The sequence below is a fragment of the Echinops telfairi genome, unplaced genomic scaffold (genome assembly GCF_000313985.2).
Source record: "Echinops telfairi isolate 266 unplaced genomic scaffold, ASM31398v2 ScPeMD7_7422;HRSCAF=8460, whole genome shotgun sequence".
Taxonomy (NCBI): domain Eukaryota; kingdom Metazoa; phylum Chordata; class Mammalia; order Afrosoricida; family Tenrecidae; genus Echinops; species Echinops telfairi.
The window spans coordinates 1,032,582-1,043,686 of record NW_022111322.1 but is presented as its reverse complement, the minus strand read 5'-3'; the positions used below and the strand labels follow the sequence as shown (position 1 = coordinate 1,043,686).

Below are 11,105 nucleotides of genomic sequence, written 5' to 3'. Positions count from 1 at the left end.
CGTGCTGTGTTCCAGCCCGAGCCCTCTTTCCCATCCCATCCCGCAGCACCTTAGGATGCCAGGCGCCCTTCACAGGCCCAGCGGACCCCCGCCTCGCAGGCCGGCAGTTCCGCTCTGCGGACACCGGGGGGCGCCCGTGCCATTCCGCCGCCGCCGTGGACCCGCCGGCAGAAGGGCGAACAAAGATGCGATTTAAATCAAAGACTTTAAAATGCAGCCCCGAATTTCTACCCTGAGCAGCACGCGTGTAAAAATTCATGAAGATTGGATTTCATTTCATGTAGTTTTACTCCCGTGGGAAGAACTGCAGGGGATTCTCTGACGGCCTCCAGCCGTCTTGACAAAGCGGGTGCCCGGGCCCACCGCGGGGAGGGCCGGGTGGGCGCGGTCGGTGCCGGGGATGGCGTGTCTGCTGGGGGGCGTCCTGGGCATTTGAAGACGCGTGTCGCTCTGGGTCCGCCGAGGGACGTGCGTCACGGAGGGCACTTATCGTGATGAAGCACAGCGCCCTTCTTCAGCCCTTCAAAACCAGGGGCGCGGAGAGGCTGCTTGCAGGGCGTGTGAGACCTCCCTGTTTCCCTGCGGCGCCCCTTAGTGCGTTTGGAGGCGTGCGTGCCAGGGCGCAGGGCGACCTGGGTGGCAGAGGCCCTCAGAGGCTGCTGGACACGGACCAGGTCAGCTCAGCCCTGAGGATGCTCCATTCGGGCCGCGGCCCCAGTGGATGGGGACCTTGGGTGGGGCTGTTGGGGATAGGGGCGCTGATGTTCCGGACAGGCCTGGGCCCAGGCGTGGCTGCAGTCGGCCTGGCAGTCCACCCCGCACAACCCCAGAGGCTGCCCAGCTTGCCTCCAGCGGCATGTAGCATCGCGGCCGTTCTGGAATACCACATTGAGCGGGACAGAGCGGAGGCGGCCGAGAAGTCTGTGGGTCCCTGGTGGCCCTGGCTGTGGCTGAGCCGTGGGGTGGGGTGGGGGGCGCACGGGGAGTTGCAGGGGTGGTGGTGGAGAGGAGTGAGGACTGGTTGGAGGGTTGGGGTGGGGCGAGGGGTGGGGGGCAGGCACAGCGATGCGCAGGGCTGTGGGGATGCGGAAGCCATGGAGCCTTCAGGGAGCACTCGGAGGTGTCTCTGGGGGCAGGAACGGTTGGTGCTGCATACTGAGGGCCTTTCTCCATCCTTCCTCCCCACTGCCTGCGTTGCAGCCAGCCTTTCCACTGTTTCCATAGCAACCCTGGCCCAAGGCTCTGCTGTGGGTCAGCTGGGCAGTGGGGCCATCTCAGGCATGAGCAGTCAAGGGACCCTGAGCTGTCCTCACAGAAAGGTGGGATGCGGGCTCCCTGTCCTTAGAGAAAGGGCGGGCGATGAGCTGGAAGCTGCTCTCAGGGTGGGTGGCAGTGGCTTTGCTGACAGAGCCCTATCACCCTGGCTCCTCCTTGGCACTGCCATACCTGCACTGCTCACGCCCCAGGCCCCACCCAGGCCCCCGGGAAGGACACAGGCCTGATCCAGCTTCCTGATGGCCTGGGGCAGGGGGTGGAGGGTAGGGTGAGGGGCAGGGGGGTGTTGGGGTTGGCACTACCGGTCACCCTGCTTGCTCCTCTAAAGATCAGACAACCAAAGTCAGTCCCTTAGATTCAGGCTTCTGGGAGTGTTTCCTTCACCCACACCCACCCCCAACACACACACACACAAGTGTGCAAGCGGGCCAGGGACCTTGTGCTTGCTCGCAGCAGGGCCTGGGGAGCCTCAGCCTCCAGTCCAGGGCCAGTGTGAGGGCTTCTTCCCCGCACCTTCTTCCTATGGCTCTTGAAGGCCAAGAAGGCCGAGGGACTGGGGAGGACAGCCCATTCTTCCCCAAGTCCCAAGAGCTCTTGGGGATTTCAAAGGGGCAGTGAGATTCAGGGATGATTCAGGCATGCAAATCTTGGCCCTCTGGGCTGGAAGGAGAATTCTCACACCAACTCTGGAATAGCTTTCAGCCTGGGTCCTCTCCCTGCGTTCCAGTTCCCACATCAACTCAACAGCAGCAGCCAGACAAGAAGGGCCATGGGGGCAGTGGCGTACAGTTTACAATACCTTGGATTAACATAGCACCTTTTTCTTCTAAAGGCCCTTTGCCTCTGTCCCCTCAGTCGTTGCAGCCATGGGGACACACAGTGCAGCACCTGCAGTGGGGCAGGGAGACTGAGGCAGAGGCCTAGAAGTGAATTCATGCAGACTCAGGGGTATCCAGGGATGGGGGTGGGGGTCCCCTCCCTGGGAAGGCCTGGCCTTGGCTCTGGGAGGGTGTGGCGGGGGCTGGCGACTGGGAACCCAGCTCCTCACTGGGCATTCACTTGGTACTTGAGGATGTAGGAGTAGAAGTTGTGATTGGCATTCTCCAGCACCATGACGTAGACTTCTTGGCAGCCGGCTGTGCTGCAGCTGCCCTCCCAGAAGCCCTCGCGGTTCAGGGTCAGGGGCCACGTGTCCTGCCCTTTCACCAGGGCCTTGGCGATCCCGTGCAGCTTCAATTTGAATGCGACGTTCCGGTTGGCGGGCAGCACGCCCGACAGAGGCTCCAGCAGCTCATTGTCCGGCCCCCAGTTGCCGAAGCTCTCGGGGAACATGGGCCAGTTCACTTTGGTGTTGGTGCAGGACACGAGGTAATTGAAGACAAAGATGTAGTTGCCCGGCTCCTGCCTCTTCTTGACAAAGATCTTGAGGGCAAACTTGCCTGCGCGGGGCAGCTGGACCTTGAGCTCCGTGCGCTTCTCTCGGTGCACCTGGAAGATGTAGCGCCTCTGCATCTCCTCCGTCATGGGGCCCTCGTCCCCGTGCAGGGAGGCCAGGACGCTGACGCCCTCGTCCACGCCGAAGCTGACGGCGCAGCGCCCGTCGGTGGTGTGGATGATGGGGTGGGAGTGCGAGGGCTTCACGATGCCCATCTGCTCCGAGAACCAGCTGGGGCCCACGGGCTGGTGCAGCTCAGAGGGCAGCTGGGCCCCTAAGTCCACGTAGTTGCACTTGAGGGTGTATTCCAGGACAGCGCTGTAGATCTCGGAGCCGCCCTTGGCAAAGATCTGCAGCTGGTGGGTGCCCGTGGTTGGGGGGTACACCTCCAGCCTCATGCCGTTCTCTCGCAGGCTCAGCAGCCCGTGCTCCTGCTTGCCGTTGAGCATGAACATGAAGAGCGTGGGCGCACAGCTCTCGAGGGTGACCGTAGCCTTGCCGTTCACTGTGGGGACAAAGTCAGGGCCAGGTGAGACGGGAGCAAGAGTCAGGGGCGGCGCCTGATTTTCCTGCCTCTTCGAGACCCCCATCTGTGGGATGCCATGCGGTGCTGGGGACCAGATCATCAATACATTCACCACGACCACCCTCTGCAGCCCTCCGCGGAGGGGGCCCGTGACCCACTTTGGGTGGTCCTCTTCTAGCGAGCTGGGAAGCTGGCTGCAAACCCCACCCACTGAATCACGTTCGTAAAAAGGTGCCTGGAAGTGGAACTTGGACCCTGAGCCCCTCTGGGTTGCTCAGGTCTGTGTACACACTTCTAGTAGCCGGGTGTCAGTGTTAACAACAGCTGTCAGTCTTCACCGTTTCGCTGGTTGGAGACAATGGTCAGGGAGTGGGGTCGCTTCCCTCTTCCCTGCCTCACCCCTGCCCCTCAATCCTCACACAAGCATGTCTTGGCTATAATCCCAAGCCTCTGCCCCCACCCTTGCTCTGTGACTCCACCTTCTTCTGTCCCCCTCACTGTTTCCCAGGGACGGGTGGTCAGACCTGGCCTTGGCGTCCACGAGCCCTCACCACACTGGTCCCTCCTCCTGGCCTCAACCGTGACTCTCCTGAGCACCTTGCCTGCCTCTCTCTCAGCAGCAGCTCAGGGCCCCAGGTCCAACCAGCCTCCCGCCCAGATGGGAGCAAGGAAGGGGACAGCTTCCTGGGCCCTGCACACCTGTAACTCTTCCTCACTGCAGGGTTAGGTGCTCACACAGGGGAGACAGACAGCTCGGACCCTGGGGTGGGGTCCTTGAGACTGTCCCCCTAGCCTGCCGAGATGCCTGTGGTTCCAGGCTGCTCAGCTACTGTACTCCATGACAACCCCCAAAGTTCTACCTTCAGGGTGGGGCATTGAGTCACCACCCAGGCCAGCAGGGCAGGGACTGGCATTTCTATCCTTCCTCTCCTATTGATGGTCTTCACTTCAAAGCCTGCCCAGCCAATTCCTCACTCACCTTACATTCCCAGCCTACTCAAGGGGGCACCTCTATCTTCACCCATCAACGGAAAAGAAGCAAGGAAACACTCCCTTACTGGCATGTCGCGTCTGAGCCATAGCGACGTGTGCGTCAGAGTAGAACTGGGTTCAACAGGGTTTCCGTGCTTTATTTCTCAGAATGAGATCACCAGGCCTTTCTGCTGCAGTGCTCCTGGGTGGGCTCAAAGGATTTCGCACCATTTAGGGACTCCCTCTGCCCGGGGGCTCTCTACAAGCTGGCCCCCACTTTCCAGTGACTTCCAAATAACCAAATCTCTTGAGCCTTAAGGTTCCACATTGTTGGCCACCCCCTCCTGGAAGTCCTCCCAGCCTGTATGACCCCCCACCCCCTGCCAGCTAGCTGGTTTCCACGGCCACTCACCTCCTGTCTGTTTCGGTAACTGGGGACGCCCAAGGCTTTAGGGCTCTGTCCTTTGCCTGCTCCCATCACTGGGCTTTCAGCTACCTTGAGGCCCACCCCCCAGGGGAGCCTCAAAGGAAAGCCACCAAGAACAAAGGCTCAGGACTCTCTCTTGCTTGAAACACCCCCGCCCTCCCTCACTTCCTCTTCTAGCTCAGCCCCTGGTCCTCATGGCCTGTCTTGCACCAGTGCTGCCTGTGGGCAGGTCTCTCCTGCACACAGTGAGACCCAACTAAGCTGAGTCATTTTAGGGCTATGGTAGGGACACCCACTGGGCCACTCCTGGGCTTGTCCCCTTCTGCGGCTCCCACCAACCTGGGGGCCATGGGAGGGCCGATCCCCGCCTACCTCAGCAGCACCTGAGCCCTCCCTCTTGGCCCCCGGTCTTCTTTCAGATCCTCCGGGGACCCCCTCAGTTCTCAGGGCCCTCAAATACCTGGGTCCCTCTTTTGCCAATGCTTTGCCTTCCTCCTCTCTTCCCCGCACTCCCTGATCAGGCCCCAACTCCAACCTTCTGGCTACAACGAAGCCATTCCCAATCTTTCCAGAGGAGCCTGGGGTCCCTGCAGGCTGCCCCAGTGCAGGTCCCTTCTCAGGGAGCTCACTGCCATGCTGACCACCCTGTGGACCTTTGGTGTGGTGTCCGGGCTGTGGTTCCATGTGGACTGTGGTTGCGCCCATCTCATTTCTTGCCCTGTCCTAGTGCCTGCGCCCAGGGTTGGACCCAGAAGGTCCTTGGTCAAGTGTGGTGAATGACCGGAAGAGGGACATAAGGGACGGGCCCCTTGGTAGAACCTGAAGGAGCCCCTCTTCTTGGCCTCCTGGGTGCTTGCTCTCAGCTCTCAGTGCGTCTCCCCTCTGCCATTCTCCCTTGCCATTCCCCCCACCCCAGTCCTCCACCCCTCCCCTGTCCCCCTACTTTTGCCCACTCCATTTTCCTCGTGTGCCTCTTCCCCAGTCCCACCCTTAATTTGCTACAGAAGAATTATTCTTTAAATATGAATTGCGTATATGAAATCAAATTTTATGCTACTGTAACTGAAGATAGCAATGGTAGCATTTGCGTAGTTCCGTTGTTTGCAGGGCTGGAACGGAACTGACCGGACAGGATTTCATTCTGCTGTGCACAGGGTCTCTATGAGTCGGGGGTGAACTGAGGGTGGTACCTACAGCAACATAACTGAAGAATTCCGGTGTGAAGGTGATTCTATGTCTTGAAGAGGCCCCCTTGGCCCCCTGGCATCTGCTCTCTGCTGCTGTGGCCTGGATCCATGGCCCTGAGCAGACAGCAGAGGCTCTGCCCTGACGGGCACATGGGAAGAGGATTCTCAAAGGGAGCAGCTTCAGGCTGTGATTTCCGCAGCAGGAGCTGCCAGGCATTCTTAGGACGAGAGCGTTTAGGCACTTGGTTAAGGAAACCACTGTGAGGCAGTTGGGCCAAGTCAGCTGGAATGAACTTGGGACCACCTGCGGTCACTCGGTGGTGTGTGTGTGTGTGTGTGTGTGTGTGTGTGTGTAGACAGGGCAGGGAGGCCTGACGAGGCTGACTTCCACTGCATCTCACAGCCTGTCTGAACCTGAAGGCAAGGTCACACCCTCTGCAGACCCTTGTCTCAGGCCACTGCTGTGTCCCTGCCTCTTCCCTGTTCTTTTTGTCTCGGACCGTCCATCCCCATCTGCCTGGAATGCCAGCTCTCTTCCTTCTCCCAGGGCGCTGCCCGGCAGCCACCTCCTCCAGCCCCACCCTCTGAGGTACACCTGTCCCACGGGCCCTGGGAGGCCCTGCCCTCCTCGGCTAGCTGGCTAACACTGATGCTTTGCCTGGTCACTGCATGCTCTCTGCCCGGCATATTGGCTGCTGTGGGCACTCGGCCTGGGGGTGGGGGGCTTAAAGCCCCCACCATATGCAGGCTCCTGACCAGGTCCCTGGGCGGGCAGGGGGTAAATATGCCCCCCTCCCCCCATCCCCTTGCTCTCTTCTCCAGCTCCTGCACATGGGAGCTGTGCCTGCCACCTGCCCCACAGCCACCACACAGAGGCCCTTAGATAGCCCCGAGTGGGCACTCACTCGCCCCACCTGTTCTGATCATGGGGGTGTCCGGGTGGGCGCTCAGCATTCCCTTGTTGTAGAATTCACTCTTGTGATACATGCTGTTCTCAAACTGCTGCAGGGACTGCGCAGGCTTCAGCAGCTGCCAGTTCTTGTTGTCCGGGAAGTGGTCCTCGATGAACAGAGCCGGGTGCGTGAGGAAGTAGAATTCGTTGTAGCTGCAGTGAAGGGAAGGCTGGTGAGGAGCCTGCAGGAGGGGGTCTGCAGAGGGGCTACTTTCGGTTGACACACCCATAGGGGGGTCACCCAGGAGTTCCCGTGAGAAGAGGCACCGTCTCTGATCTTTGGCGGATGCTTCCAGAGATAGGTACCAAGATGAGGCCCAAGACCACCTTCCCTAAGGGGAAGCCCCAGCCCACAACCATTGCCCATGCAAACTTCCTAGGGGTCTCAGAGCCTAATGGGGATGTAAAGGGAGCAAAGAGACAATACCCCCTCCCCACCCACCGGGAGTCAGGCAGGGGGGTTTCGAGAGGGCAAGGAAGAAAAGTGGTTGAGCTCACTTCCTCCTCCCACCATCTCTCCCCATTCTGACTACTGCTCTGAGGCTGGGGGGCAGGGTGGGGTGGTGGGAGTAGGCAGGGGCTTCTGTTGTCCCCTGGGGAGGGGGTATCACAGGCTCATTCTGAGGTGAGTGAATGCTAGTGGACACCCGTGGGCATTTGGGCTATGTCTGGTGGAGTATGGATACCTCAAGGTCAATATTTAAGAATTAGGGGGAACTTTGGTTTTTCTCTGACTACAAAGGATTCTAAGGGCTGACAGATAATCGTGTCCCTGATGAAGGCTATGACCTTAGGTCGCAGTGGGGAGGAGGGCAGAAATGCCACAGCCCCCTCAGCAGCCCACACCCACCCGGCTGCCATCCTGCCCCAGAGACAGCCCTTCCCCACAGAGCCTTTGTGCTGTCCTCCTCTGCGATGGGACACAGGTCCTATGCAGCCCAGAGCCGAGGCCCCATGGGAGGGAATCCCAGCCCCTCACAAAGTCACAGTGGGTGGGCCAAAGGCCTGGAGGGCCCACAGACAGACAGGTAAAAGCTCAGCCCTGCCTTCCTTACAGGTGGCTTTTGGCAAGGGTTGGCAGCTTTGGCAGAGAGGGGTGTGCCTGTAGGGGGTGAGGGGTGGTCGGCCACCAGGTGGGGGCCCATTCTGGCGCTCACCCTTTCCTGCTTCCAGCCTCCCCCCTCCCCCATTTCCACTGTCTGGGTGCCCAGCAGAACTGAGAGTGGCACTCACAGGAAGGTGAACTTGGAAGTGGTCTTGTCCACCAGGCCGCTGCCCCAGGTGCTGTCCACCAGGTGCCACCTCCCCTCCAGGTACACAGCGTTCCAGGCGTGGTCAAATTCCCCAGAGAAGCTCTGGCCTGTCTGGTAGCCAAAGCCCTTGGAGTAGCCAGGTACCGTCAGGCACTGCACGCCGGCGATCCTGCGGGCAGGACAGGCCCTGAGAGGCTGCTCGCCGGGCTCAGCCTCCCAGGCCCTATGTAGGCCAGGCCCTCTGTGTCTTCTCCTCCCTGCCTTTCACCTGGGCACATACTTTCAGGTGCAAGGGCTTTCATCCTCAGGGACTGGGTACTGGGGACTGGGGGCCCAGGGTTCCCTCTTCCCTTGAGGCTGTCCAACTCAGTTCTGAAACGCTTCTTCCAGGAGTTCGCCTGCCGCATGAAAAACAATGGAACCAGGGAGCTAACTCCATTCCTGGATCACAGCCTGCACGCCGGGATGAGCACAGGCGGAGTGAATCTGTGTGTGTGTGTGTGTGTGTGTGTGTGTGTGTGTGTGTGTCTGGGGAGCTGGGTCTAGGCGACATGGGAGGAGGTCACGGAGGGGCGCTGGGCATGTGGGTGCAGAAGAAAGCTGAGCCGTCCTGCCTCTGATAAGTACTGGGAATCCAAAAGGTAGGGTTCACTTGGAGCCCGGGTACAGGGTGAGACCCTGAGGCAGGCAAGCCAGGATTCCTGGGACCTGTCCTCTGTGGACCTGGTGCCTCCACTGTCCCGGCCTGCCCCGCCACCCCCACCTGGCATTAAGGTTTTACCATCGCCACATTCTGCAGGGAGTAGAAATGCTGGGCAGTCAATCTGACATTTAGGGTTCCCCTGAAAGTGCACCCCCACTTTTCACTAACGAGTGAGGCCACTTTGTTGAGTGTCTGGTGGGAGGGAGCACTAACCGTGTCCTCTGGAATCCCGTAAGCTGGCTGTGTGTAGCTGTAACCCCGAGGCCCAGACTAGCACTATGGACACAGCCCCAAGGCCAAAGCCAGACCCCTAGGAAGCCCCCAGAGCCACGGGTGTCCAGGGGTCCGGGTCAGAGACCCTCCACGGTCAGCAGTCCTGACCCACTTCAGGGCAGTTACACATGGCACTCACGGGACAGGCAGTGAGGGAATTCCACTGGCAGTCTCCCCTGGGGACACCACATGTTAGGTGTTCTTTCTTTAAGACTTTTTCCTTTCAACGAACCCCCCTGAACTCCACACCTCAGGACCATGATCTTGGGGGAGTCTCAAGGTCAATTGGTGCAACAAGTTCACAAAGACATCGCTCCACTTTCCACTTTTGCGCGTAGGGTCTGGGGTCACAGGAGCTTGTGAATGGCCTGCGATTGCTCTCTTCCTGCCCAGTGATGGCAACTGAGGTGCGTGGAAACAATCCACCCAGAGGACTGTCGCACCACACACGCATCTCAGCCTCCATAACCCGAACAGCTAGAGGGGCCAGCTACCTCTCCGCCACTCCGAAAGGGATCACACGAGAGGAACCTGAACAGAATGAGAAGCGAGTGTGCAGCAAATCTCAGAGTCACTGAAAAAAGAAACAAAACCCCAAACGCCTCGGCTTCCTGGTTGGCTGGAGACTGGCAGAACCCTTGAGACAATGGTTCTGAGTCAACCTTCAAGGCTGGAACTCCACTCCCCACTCTGGCTCCATCTTCAGCCAACAGGAGACAGGTCTAGAAGGTGAACAGGGACACTAGAGAGGAGCACCCTCCTTCGAAGCAGCAGCCATTTGCCATCGGAAGGCAGCATCCGCCCAAGGGCACAGTTCAGAAGGGAGGGAGGGCAGGGCAGGAGGACGACGGGTAAGAGCAAATGGGAGGGATGGAGTGATGTTACACTGTGGGGCCGGCAACATGACATGAAACAAGACAGGTATGGATTGTTGAGTAGAACCATGATTTGCTCTGTGCACTTTCACCCCATTCACAATCAAAAGTAAAACAAATTTTAAAACACCCTCCACCCCCAAACACTTCATTTCACTCCTGGAAAACATTTACTACAAGCACATGGATCTGTGAGGCCCAGGATGCCAAGGTGACCCTGTGCTGAGCCTGTCTTGCAGAGCCAGGTGGTCGGGCCTGGCCTCCACCAGATCTGCAGCCTCAGTTGGGAACCAATCAGGGATAATGACGTGAAATGGCCACACGTTTTCCTATAGGAATTGGGAGCTATTTTCCTTATAAAAATACGATTTCATTAATAATTAGCTGGATACTGGACTAAAATATTATTCACCTGTGTCTACCTGTCATTTGAAGAGTCAGTGAGGCACAACTCAGATTCTGGAGCGAGCACGGGCCTGCCTGTCTCAGCTCCCTCCACTGGCAGAGTGTAGGCTGCTCGTGCTGAGGCTCCAGCCTGTCCTTTCAGACTGGCCCGGGCCAGGACCCCCCCTGAGAACATACCAGCTGGTTGGGATTGTTTGCAATGGGCTTTCTCACTTAGCTGCAATGCTGAGCAGGGGCTGGGCGCTGTTGGAAAGGGTGCAGGGTCAGGGGAGGGCTGTGCCTGGAGTGTAGGAAGCAGGCAGCCGATAGGGGAGGAGTCAGATGGGCCTGCCTTCTCTAGGAGGTAACAAGCGCTACACTCAGAGATTAGACGAGGAGAAGGGGACTGTGTAAAGTGCAGTGTGAGCTAAGAGATGCTCCCCACATGGCCCTAATCGGAAAGAATGTAGAGAACTCTGTAGTTGGTGCAGCACCTGTCTACATGGATAGGTATGATGGTGAGTCAAAAGGTAGTGCTCTTAGGCTTCCAGGTCGATTCCAAACGAAATGTTTTTAAACACGCCTCTGCCAGAGGATGGCTGCAGACTCGCCCTCGCAGTCATGTACTTGGCTTAGTCCAGCGGTTCTCAACCTGTGGGTCGCGACCCTCACCTGATTCATAACAGCAGCAAAATGACAGGTATGAAGTGGCAACGAAAATAATTTTATGGTTGGGGGGTCACCACAACATGAAGAACTGTATTAAAGGGTCGTGGCATTGGGAAGGTTGAGAACTGCTATCTTAGTCTGTTACAGTGCCCTCGGGAGATTCGGCACAGCTGG

At 58.7% G+C, this 11,105-nt stretch overlaps 1 protein-coding gene across 1 annotated transcript in view; it reads right to left on the bottom strand.

Annotated features, from left to right (window-relative positions):
* Positions 1 to 1,654: 1,654 nt before the first annotated feature.
* Positions 1,655 to 11,105, bottom strand: part of KY (kyphoscoliosis peptidase) — a 58,962-nt gene continuing 49,511 nt past the window's right edge. The window contains exons 9-11 of the mRNA XM_004715993.3: positions 8,008 to 8,196; positions 6,737 to 6,927; positions 1,655 to 3,215 (exon numbers count right to left, since the gene is read on the bottom strand). Coding sequence (XP_004716050.2) covers positions 2,320 to 3,215; positions 6,737 to 6,927; positions 8,008 to 8,196 — 1,276 coding nt within the window. The 3' untranslated portion in view covers positions 1,655 to 2,319. The remainder of the gene's footprint in view (positions 3,216 to 6,736; positions 6,928 to 8,007; positions 8,197 to 11,105) is intronic.